Raw genomic sequence first — 12,580 nt, forward strand, 5'->3', positions numbered from 1 at the left:
ATCATGGGAAATGTTGGACTGAATGAATCACAATCTGGAATCAAGATTGCTGAGAGAAATATTAACAACCTCAGATATGCAGATGATACCACTATAATAGCAGGAAGTGAACTAAAGAGCCTCTTGTTGAGAGTGAAAGAGGAGAGTGAAAAAGCTAGCTTAAAACTCATCATTTAAGACACTAAGATCATGGCATCTGGTCTCATAAGTTCATGGCAAATATACAAGGGGAAGAGTGGAAGTACCATCAGATTTTATTATCTTGGGCTCCAAAATCACTGCAACAGTAACTGCTGCCATGAGATTGAAAGATGGCTTACTCCTTGGAAAAGAAGTCATGACAAAACCTAGACGGCATACTAAAAAGTAAAGAGATAACTTTGTCTACAAAGGTCTGTATTGTCAAAGCTATGGTATTTCCAGTAGTCATATATGGATGTGAGAATTGGACCATAAAGAAGGCTAAGTATCAAAGTATCGATGCTTTCGAATTGCGGTGCTGGAGAAGACACTTGAGAGTCCCTTGGATTGCAAGGAGATCAAACCAGTCAATCCTAAAGAAATCAACCCTGAATATTCATTGGAAGGACTGATACTGAAGCAGAAGCTCCAATATTGGCCACCTGGTATGAAGAGTCGACTCGTTGGAAAAGACCCTGATGCTGGGAAAGATTGAAGGCAGGAGAAGAAGGAGGCAACAGAGGATGAGATGATTGGATGGCCCCACTGACTCACTGGACATGAGTTTGAGCAAACCCCAGGAGATAGTGAAGGATAGGGAAGACTTGCATGCTACAGTTCACAGAGTTGCAAAGATTTAGACACAACTTAGCGACTGAACAATAATATTTCCCTTTGTAGTTCACCTTTGAGGAGGTGTCTGTTAGATCTTTAACTCACTTTTTAATTGAGTTGTTCATTTTCTTATTGTTGAATTGTGAAAGTTTTGGGTTTGTTTTTTTGTAAAGTTTTGAGTAAATCGTCTTTTATCAAAACGTGAACAGAGAATCTAAATAGATTTTTTTTTCCATAGAAGACATACAGACAGCCAACAAGCAAAATGAGAAGGAGCTCGTTATGAATAATCAATATGGAATGCAAATCAAAACCATAGTGAGATGTTGCCCCATATTTGTTTGGCTATTATCAACCAGACAAGAAATTGGAGAAGATGTACAAAAATGGGAACTCTTGGCCCTGTTGATGAGAATGTAAACTGGTGCAATCATTATGGAAAACTGTATGGAAGGTTTCAAAAATAAAAAATAGAACATATGATCCAACAATTCCATTTCTGGTTATTTCTCTGAAGGAAGTAAAAACTGTAACTTGAAAATATGTCTCTACTCCATGTTTATTGCAACATTAATTATATGTAGCAAGCATCAGTTCAGTTCAGTCGCTCAGTCGTGTCCAACTCTTTGCGACCCCATGAATTGCGGCATGCCAGGCCTCCCTGTCCATCACCAACTCCCAGAGTGTACTCAGCCTCGCGTGCATCAAGTCAGTGATGCCATCCAGCCATCTCATCCTCAGTTGTCCCCTTCTCCTCCTGCCCACAATCCCTCCCAGCATCAAAGTCTTTTCCAATGAGTCAGCTCTTTGCATGAGGTGGCCAAAGTACTGGAGTTTCGGCTTTAGCATCATCCCTTCCAAACAAATCCAAGGGTTGATCTCCTTCAGAATGGATTGGTTGGATCTCCTTGCAGTCCAAGGGACTCTCAAGAGTCTTCTCCAACACCACAGTTCAAAAGCATCAATTCTTCGGTGCAGCAACAGCTTAAGTGTCCACTGATCAGTGAATGGATGAGGAATCAACACTCTTTCAGACATTTCTTTGAATAAGAGGAAGTAACAGCATATACAGTTTTGTGAGGCTAATCATGGCTAGGAGGATGGTTTCTTGTGTTTTGGAAAATGGGATTAGGCATCAATTTTATTTTGCAATAAGTACAGATTTAAAAGACTGACAAACAGTACCAGAGCAACCTTTTATATTAATATTTTGTTCCACTTCCTCTAAGTGCAACTTCTTATATATAAGCACAGAACATTATTAAAACTAAATAATTTTGTTGTGCATGCATGCTAAGTCATTTCAGTTCTGTTCTCCTTTTTGTGACCTCATGAATGGTAGCCCACCAGGCTCCTCTGTCCATGGGATTCTATAGGCAAGAATAATGGAGTGGATTGCTATGCTCTTCTCCAGAGGATCTTCTCAACCCAGGGATCAAACCCATGTCTCTTACATTTCCTGCATAAGCAAGCAGATTCTTTACCAAGAGCCAAGTGGAAAGCCCAGTAATTTTGTTACAATAATAATTATTAAATTACATACTTTATTTGGATTTCATCAATTTTTCTATCAATATACTTTACCTGTTGAGGATCAAATCTTAAATCCTTCATTGAATTAGAGATCATGTTCCTCTGCTTTCTCCAGTTTGCTAAAAAAAAAAAAAATCCCATCTTTCCTTGTTTTTCATGATCTTACTATATTTGAAGAGTACTGAATAGGTATTTTTTTAGAATTCCTCCCCATTTTTCTTGTTTTCTCACAATTGTTTTGAAGCTGTATAGTTTCTGTGGACGCCATTTTGTCATAAAGAATGCTGAGCACTGCAGGATTGATGCTTTTGAACTGTGGTTCTGGAGAAGACTCTTGAGAGTCCCTTGGACTGCAAGGAGATCCAACCAGTCAATCCTAAAGGAAATCGATCCTGAATATTCATTGGAAGGGCTGATGCTGAAGCTGAAGCTCCAATACTTTGGCCACCTGATGTGAACAGTTGACTCATTGGAAAAGACCCTGACACTGGGGAAAATTGACGGCAGGAGGAGAAGTGGGCAACAGAGGATGAGATGGTTGGATGGCATCGCTGACTCAACGGACCTGAGTTTGAGCAAGCTCCAGGAGATGGTGAAGGACAGTAAGGTCTGCGTCCTGCAATCCATGAGGTTACCAAGAGTTGTACACAACTGAGCAGATGATAAACAACAGCAACAAGTTTCTGTGGAGAATACCACAGAGGCATTATGTCCTTTTCAGCATTTCAGGGAGAATATGATATGTGGATTTCTTATCACTGATGTTAACTTTGTTAAGTGTGGTTAATTGCTATCGTTTAGGCCTTTGCATAGGAGAAGGCAATGGCAACCCACTCCATTGTTCTTGCCTGGAGAATCCCAGGGATGGGAGAGCCTGGTGGGCTGCCATCTATGGGACTGCACAGAATTGGACACAACTGAAGCGACTTACCAGCAGCAGCATCAGGCCTTTGAATAATAAAGATTTCTCTTTGAAATTATTTTGGGGGAAATACATTGATTTTTGTTGTTGTGGTTGTAAGTTGTAGCAGAGGGTATCGTTCTATGATCTTATGATTAGATTTCAGTGTTTTAGTGAGCCTAGAAGGGCCTTCATAAATATTTTTGATAAAGTTTTTTCCCTTGGAATATAGGTCATTGTATGAAGAATAGGTGGGGATTATTTCAAAATGGTTCCTCTTCCTGTTTCTTGCCTGAATCAGGAGGAGATCTTTCTTAGCTTCCCAGCTTGAACACCTGGTGGGATTAGTGGCGACAAAACCTACAGATGAGAGAGGACCCCCTTTCAATGATAATCCTTAGATAATTCTCACTCTCAGCCTAGTAAGTACTCAGTCTCCAGTGATTTGTCAAAGTTTTGGTATGTTATAATTCCATGTTATTGTGTTTAAACTACACCTTAATAATTTTCTTTGATTTTCTTTGACATGTGGATTGCATAGTAATATTTAATTTACAAATAGTGGAATTTCCAGATATCATTCCATACTGATTTCTAAGTTAATTACACAGTCTTCAATAAACATACAATGTTTGACTTGACTCTTACAAATTTTTTGAGATTTGTCTGTCACCCAGAATAAGATCGTATGATATGTTTTGTGTTACTTTGGAAAGAATAAGTATTCTTTGATGTGAGTGGAATGCCTCAAAAATGTCAATTTGGTCAATTTGATTGATAAGGTTGTTCAAGTCTTCCATATATTTCCAACTGAAAAAAATTTTTTTTCTATCAATTATTGAGTAAACTGAAACTTCTGACTATAATTGCACATTTGAGAGGTGGTGTCAGATTCAAATCCATTTGTCAAATTGTGTTGAATTGGCAACCAAAGATTGATTATGTAGTTTGGTAAAAGTCAGTGAAATCATTCTGTGAAAATCAATGAAATGAATGAAAGTTGCTCAGTCATGTCCGACTCTTTGCCGACCCCAAGGACTGTACAGTCCAAGGAATTCTCTAGGCCAGAATACTGGAGTGGGTTGCCTTTCCCTTCTCCAGGGGATCTTCCTAACCCAGAAATAGAACCCAGGTCTCCCGCAGTGCAGGAGGATTCTTTACTAGCTGAGCCACAAAGGAAGCCCAATAGATATATAGAACTAGGTATATAAAACTTACAATGAAGTTTGTTTCATGTTTTATTATTTTTAAATCAGGTTAGTAAAATTTATACTATAACTGTGTATTTTTTTTCTGATAATTGCTTATTAAACATCAGCACACTGTTTCTCTGAACACATGCATTGAAGGGTCTGGGCTTTATTGAGCACTAGATTCCTTGAGTCATATCTACATCCCCAAATGCAAAGCAAGTATTTCCATCTACATAGAATCTCTTGAGGAACAACTAAAAAAATAAAAAGTCTCATAAAGCAAAGAGAAGCAAAAATGTAATTCTGGAATAACTGGAAAATTCACACCTATGATGGACAGGGAGGCCTGGCATATTGTAGTCCATATGGTCACAAAGAGTTGGACACATCTTAGGGACTGAACAACAACAAAATGATGCCTAAAAGCCTAGTATACATCCCAGTTCTACCTGAAGCTATTGTCAAATTGAACAAAACACTTTTTACAAGCAGATGTAGTAAATGTTTTTGTTGAGACAGAAAATGTAAAGATCATATGGCTGTTTTAAACATTCATACTCTCAGAAATTGGTAATTTTTTGCATAATTTTATTTTTTAAATTTTAATATTTACTTTATTTTGCTTTAAATTACTGTATTGGTTTTGCCATACATTGACATGAATCAGCCACGGGTGTACATGAGTTCCCAATCCTGAACCCCACCTCCCACCACCCACCCCATATCATCTCTCTGGATCATCCCCGTGCACCAGCCCCAAGCATCCTGTATCCTGTATCAAACATAGACTGGCAATTCGTTTCTTACCTGATAGTATACATGTCTCAATACCATTCTCCCAAATCATCCCACCCTCTCGCTCTCCCACAGAGTCTAAAAGTCTGTTTTATACATCTGTGTCTCTTTTGCTGTCTCACATACAGGGTTATCATTATCATCTTTCTAAATTCCATATATATGTGTTAGTATACTGTATTGGTGTTTTTCTTTCTGGCTTACTTCACTGTGTATAATTGGCTCCAGTTTCATCCACCTCATTAGAACTGATTCAAGTGTGTTCTATTTAATGGCTGAGTAATACTCCATTGTGTATATGTACCACAGCTTTCTTATCCATTCATCTGCTGATGGACATCTAGGTTGTTTCCATGTCCTGGCTATTCTAAACAGTGCTGCAGTGAACATTGGGGTACACGAGTCTCTTTCAATCCTGGTTTCCTCAGTGTGTATGTCCAGCAGTGGGATTGCTGGGTCATAAGGCAGTTCTATTTGCAATTTTTAAAGGAATCTCCACACTGTTCTCCATAGTGGCTGTACTAGTTTGCATTCCCACCAACAGTGTAGGAGGGTTCCCTTTTCTTGACGCCCTCTCCAGCATTTATTGCTTGTAGTCTTTTGGATCACTGCCATTCTGACTGGTGTGAAATGGTACCTCATTTTGATTTGCATTTTTCTGCTAATGAGTGATGTTGAGCATCTTTTCATGTGTTTGTTAGCCATCTGTATGTCTTCTTTCGAGAAATGTCTGTTTAGTTTTTTGGCCCATTTTTTGATTGGGTCATTTATTTTTTCTGGACTTGAGCTGCATAAGTTGCTTGTATATTTTTGAGATTAGTTGTTTGTCAGTTGCTTCATTTGCTATTATTTTCTCCCATTCCAAAGGCTGTCTTTTCACCTTGCTTATATTTTCCTTTGTTGTGCAGAAGCTTTTAATTTTAATTAGATCTCATTTGTTTATTTTTGCTTTTATTTCCAGTATACGGGGAGGTGGATCATAGAGGATCCTGCTGTGATATATGTCGGAGAATGTTTTGCTTATGTTCTCCTCTAGGAGTTTTATAGTTTCTGGTCTTACTTTTAGATCTTTAATCCATTTTGAGTTTACTTTTGTGCGTGGTGTTATAAAGTGTTCTAGTTTCATTCTTTTACAAGTGGTTGACCAGTTTTCCCAGCACCACTTGTTAAAGAGATTGTCTTTAATCCATTGTATATTCTTGCCTCCTTTGTCGAAGATAAGGTGTCCATAGGTATGTCGATTTATCTCTGGGCTTTCTATTTTGTTCCATTGATCTATATGTCTGTCTTTGTGCCAGTACCATACTGTCTTGATGACTGTGGCTTTGTAGTAGAGCCTGAGGTCAGGCAGGTTGATTCCTCCAGTTCCATTCTTCTTTCTCAAGATTGCTTTGGCTATTCGAGTTTTTTTGTATTTCCATACAAATTGTGAAATTATTTGTTTTAGCTCCGTGAAAAATATTGCTGGTAGCTTGATAGGGAATTGCATTGAATCTGTAGATTGCTTTGAGTACTATACTCATTTTCACTATATTGATTCTTCCAATCCATGAACATGGTGTATTTCTCCTTCTATTAGTGTCCTCTTTGATTTCTTTCATCAATGTTTTATAATTTTCTATATATAGGTCTTTAGTTTCTTTAGGTAGGTATATTCCTAAGTATTTTATTCTTTTCGTTGCAATGGTGAATGGAATTGTTTCCTTAATTTCTTTTTCTACTTTCTCATTATTAGTGTATAGGAATGCAAGGGATTTCTGTGCGTTGATTTTATATCCTGCAACTTTACTATATTCACTGATTAGCTCTAGTAATTTTCTGGTGGAGTCTTTAGGTTTTTCCATGTAGAGGATCATGTCATCTGCAAACAGTGAGTTTTACTTCTTCTTTTCCAATGTGGATTCCTTTTATTTCTTTTTGTGCTCTGATTGCTGTGGCCAAAACCTCCAGAAGTATGTTGAATAGTAGCGGTGAAAGTGGGCACCCTTGTCTTGTTCCTGACTTTAGGGGAAATGCTTTCAATTTTTCACCATTGAGGATAATGTTTGCTGTGGGTTTGTCATATATAGCTTTTATTATGTTGAGGTATGTTCCTTCTATTCCTGCTTTCTGGAGAGTTTTTGTCATAAATGGATGCTGAATTTTGTCAAAGGCCTTCTCTGCATCTATTGAGATAATCATGTGACTTTCATTTTTCAATTTGTTAATGTGGTGAATTACATTGATTGATTTGCGGATATTGAAGAATCCTTGCATCCCTGGGATAAAGCCCACTTGGTCATGGTATATGATCTTTTCAATGTGTTGTTGGATTCTGATTGCTAGGATTTTGTTAAGGATTTTTGCATCTCTGTTCATCAGTGATATTGGCCTGTAGTTTTCTTTTTTTGTGGCGTCTTTGTCAGGTTTTGGTATTAAGGTGATGGTGGCCTCATAGAATGAGTTTGGAAGTTTCCCTTCCTCTGCAATTTTCTGGAAGAGTTTGAGTAGGATAGGTGTTAGCTCTTCTCTAAATTTTTGGTAGAAATCAGCTGTGAAGCCATCTGGACCTGGGCTTTTGTTCGCTGGGAGATTTCTGATTACAGTTTCAATGTCCGTGCTTGTGATGGGTCTGTTAAGATTTTGTATTTCTTCCTGGTTCAGTTTTGGAAAGTTGTACTTTTATAAGAATTTGTCCATTTCTTCCACGTTGTCCATTTTATTGGCATATAATTACTGATAGTAGTCTCTTATGATCCTTTGTATTTCTGTGTTGTCAGTTGTGATCTCTCCATTTTCATTTCTAATTTTATTGATTTGATTTTTCTCTCTTTGTTTCTTGATGAGTCTGGCTAATGGTTTGTCAATTTTATTTATCCTTTCAAAGAACCACCTTTTGGCTTTGTTGATGTTTGCTATGGTCTCTTTTGTTTCTTTTGCATTTATCTCTGCCCTAATTTTTAAGATTTCTTTCCTTCTACTAACTCTGGGGTTCTCCATTTCTTTCTTTTCTATTGCTTTAGGTATAGAGTTAGGTTATTTATTTGACTTTTTTCTTGTTTCTTGAGGTATGCCTGTATTGCTATGAACTTTCCTCTTAGCACTGCTTTTATAGTGTCCCACAGGTTTTGGGTTGTTGTGTTTTCATTTTCATTCATATCTATGCATATTTTGATTTCGTTTTTGATTTCTTCTGTGATTTGTTGGTTATTCAGAAGCACGTTGTTCAGCCTCCATATGTTGACATTTTAAATTGTTTTTCTCCTGTAATTGAGATCTAATCTTAATGCATATGGTCAGAAAAGATGCTTGCAATGATTTCAATTTTTTTGAATTTATCAAGGTTAGATTTATGGCCCAGAATGTGATCTATCCTGGAGAAGGTTCCATGTGCGCTTGAGAAAAAAGTGAAATTCATTGTTTTGGGGTGAAATGTCCTATAGATATCAATTAGGTCTAACTGGTCTATTGTATCATTTAAAGTTTGCATTTGTTAATTTTCTGTATTCTTGATCTGTCCATAGATGTGAGTGGGGTATTAAAGTCTCCCACTATTGTGTTATTTTTAATTTCCCCTTTCATACTTGTTAGCATTTGTCTTACATATTGTGGTGCTCCTATGTTGGGTGCATATATATTTATAATTGTTATATCTTCTTCTTGGATTGATCCTTTGATCATTATGTAGTGGCCTCCTTTGTCTCTTTTCACAGCCTTTGTTTTAAAGTCTATTTTATCGATATGAGTATTGCTACTCCTGCTTTCTTTTGGTCTCTAGTTGTATGGAATATCTTTTTCCAGCCCTTCACTTTCAGTCTGTATGTGTTTCTTGTTTTGAGGTGGGTCTCTTGTAGGCAGCATATATAGGGGTCTTGTTTTTGTATCCATTCAGCCAGTCTTTGCCTTTTGGTTGGGGCATTCAACCCATTTACATTTATGTGCAACCCTGTTTCTATATACACTTCTTAGAAGAACTCAATTTTTATGGTTAGAAAATAAATTCAAGCATTGAGAATTTTAACAAATATTAAGAAAAAGTGCTCTGATGGAAATTATTACATTTCTTATAAATTCCTTGTACAAGAAGATAGAAAATAAATGAGTAGATAAATACTAAAGGAAATTTTATTTTTACTAGTGTAGAGGTATAATAAGAACTTATGGAGAAGATCTATGTCAAAGGTTTCAATAGTGCAAATCTGTTTAAATCTACAAACTCCAAAGTCCACAAAATTCTGAAATAACTTATACATACATACACACACACACACACACACACACATATATATATATATATATATATAAGAATGTAATTATAAAAACACTGAAAAACATTTCAAGATATCATTAATATATCAGAATTTTTTTCCCTTCTCCTTATTGCTTTATTTTATTTTATTTACTTTGAGATCTGGGTGAAGAAAGCATATGTTTTAATTGTCTAAAAAGTCAAAGAGATGCTCTCAGATCTTAGGCAGAAAAGGGCATGCCAGGATATTTCCATTGGAGTATTTGATGAGCTCTAAACTAACCATTAACAAATTAAAAGAAAATAATGGGCTATGGATCAATCACCTGTGTTGTTAGTTACAGATAATTCATGTTGAGCTACTGGGGTCTTACAGAAATATCAGTTCCATATTTGTAGTAACTTTGAAATTTAGTCCAAAAAGCATATTAAATATTAAAGTATGGACTTCACAATGAAGTTATAATTCTATGCCCCAAATAGAATAGATCATCATAAGTAAGTAAATTCACTCAGTCGTGTCTGACTCTTTGTGACCCCATGGACTGCAGCCCACCAGGCTCCTCAGTCCCTGGGATTCTCCAGGCAAGAATACTGGAGTGGGTTGCCATTTCCTTCTCCAGGGGATCTTCCTGACCCAGGGATAGAACCTGGTTCTCCCTCATTAGAGGCAGACGCTTTAACCTCTGAGCCACCAGGGAAGCCAGGCCATACAGCATACATAATATAAAAAACATAGGAGATACAAGGATCAATAGAAACACACTAGAAGTAGGAGACTTTACATCGCAGAAGCATTGTTTTAATACTCTGTGCTGCTAAGAGTCGGACACGACTGAGCAACTTCACTTTCATTTTCACTTTCATGCTTTGGAGAAGGAAATGGCAATTCTCCGGTGTTCTTGCCTGGAGAATCCCAGGGAAGGGGGAACCTGGAGGGCTGCCATCTATGGGGTCACACAGAGTCAGACAAGACTAAAGAGACTTTGCAGCAGCAACAGCAGCTGCTGTATTGGGAGAAATCATTTTTTGAATTACTTGATGATAACTTGTAGTTAGCTCTTGATTGATGCTCAAAGGGTAAGCTCTACAGTAATTGTTAAATCTAAATTTTTGAATTTTTATTCACTGTCATTCCAGTTTATGTGACATCAAATCACTCGTGATGATCACTCATCACCCTGAAAGAAAAAATTCAGGGTATGCAAATATTAATAAGATAGCTGAATCAAGTGAGATCAAATGAAATAGATAGAAAATAAAACCTGAAGGAAACAAAAGTTGAATACAGTAGTATTACAAAATACTACTACAGAATTCAGTAGTAATACAGAATATTAGTAATTGTGTTAAAGGTTTCATTTAAAGTTCCGGTCATGCATTTCTTTACAATTAAAATTTTATTTGAGAAGCATTTTTTTGACCAAGATCTTAAAGAACTACTTTACCTGCTGGTTCCTTAAGGAGGAAATGAAAGAATTTAGCTTTGGGGAAACAGAGGTATGAAGCACTGCTATACCCTTAGTTAAAGCCACTCCTTCTTTGGCTGAAGTTTTGACATACATGAAAATGCAACTTCCATAAGAAGTGGAGAAAACAATCATGTGTGAGGAACAAGTGGAAAGTGCCCTTTTCCTTTGCTCAGCAGAGGGGATCCTCAGAATTGTTTTAAGGATGAATGCATAGGAAAGAATCACTAATGTTAAGGTTACCATGAGTGTGAATACTGCCAGGAAAAATGCCATGAGCTCTAGGAAGGCTGTGTCTGTGCAGGAGATCAGTAGTATGGTGGAAGAGTCACAGGTGAAGTGGTCAATGATGTTGGAATCACAGAAATCCAACTGAAGTCCCGTGATCACTGGTAGGAAGATAATGAGAAATCCAGCCAGCCAAGAACTAATGACAAGCTGGTTGCAGATTCTGCTATTCGTTATTGTTATGTAATGCAGTGGCTTACAGATAGCCACATAACGATCATTGGACATGACAGTCAAAAGGAAAAATTCTGTTGAACCAAAGAGTATGAAGAAAAACACTTGAGTCATGCAAGAATTATAGGAAATGATCATATCCCCTGTCACAATGCTGACCAGAAATCTAGGAATACTAGCTGTTGTGAATGAGATTTCTAGGAAAGAGAAATTCCTAAGGAAGAAATACATGGGTGTTTTGAGGTGTGAGTATACCAGAGCAAAGGTGATAATTGTCAAGTTTCCACTTACACTCAGTATGTATGTGCAAAATAGAAATAGAAAAATAAAAACATTTAAATCTGGATCATCTGTTAATCCCAGAAGAATTATCTCCTTCACAGAGGTGTGATTTTTCATTTCGTATTACTGACTTATTCAAGTCTATAAATACAAAAAGAAGAAAGATTTAGTGGGTCCAGCCTTGCTTTTTTAAAATCAGTTCTGCTGGTTTAAGAAATGTGCCTCTGTGTGTGTGTGTGTGTGTGTGTGTGTGTGTGCACACGCTCACGAGCATGCGCTTAGTCACTCAGTCATGTCCCACTCTTTTTGTTTTTTATTATTATTTTTTTTTCTTAAAAATTTTTTTTACTTTATTTTACTCTACAATACAGTATTGGTTTTGCCATATATTGACATGAATCCACCACTGGTGTGTACGAGCTCCCAATCCTGAATCCCCCTCCCACCTCCCACTCCATATCATCTCTCTGGATCATCCCCATGCAACTGGAGCCGATTATACAGACTGAAGTAAGCCAGAAAGAAAACGCCAATACAGTATACTGACACACATATATATATGGAATTTAGAAAGATGGTAATGATGACCCTGTATGCGAGACTGCAAAAGAGACACAGATGTATAGAACGGACTTTTGGGCTCTGAGGGAGAGGGAGAGGGTGGGGTGATTTTAGAGAATGGCATTGAAACATGTATACTATCATGTAAGAAAAGAAGTGCCAGTCTATGTTCGATACAGGATACAGGATGCTTGGGGCTGGTGCATGGGGATGACCCACTCTTTTTAAAAAAATTTTTTTAAAATATAAATTTATTTATTTTAATTGGATTAATTACTTTACAATATTGTATTGGTTTTGCCATACATCAACATGTGTCTGCCACAGGTATACACATGTTCCCCATCCTGAACCTCCCACC

The 12,580-nt window shown here is 37.1% G+C and overlaps 1 protein-coding gene across 1 annotated transcript; it reads right to left on the reverse strand.

The window, feature by feature from the left end:
* Positions 1-10,884: 10,884 nt before the first annotated feature.
* On the reverse strand, positions 10,885-11,775 carry LOC138437553 (olfactory receptor 6C65-like). Its single transcript, XM_069585088.1, has one exon. It carries the CDS (start codon positions 11,773-11,775, stop codon positions 10,885-10,887), a length of 891 nt encoding a protein of 296 aa, XP_069441189.1.
* Between the last annotated feature and the right edge of the window lie 805 nt (positions 11,776-12,580).

Source organism: Ovis canadensis, chromosome 3, assembly GCF_042477335.2.
Source record: "Ovis canadensis isolate MfBH-ARS-UI-01 breed Bighorn chromosome 3, ARS-UI_OviCan_v2, whole genome shotgun sequence".
NCBI classification, from domain to species: Eukaryota; Metazoa; Chordata; class Mammalia; order Artiodactyla; family Bovidae; genus Ovis; species Ovis canadensis.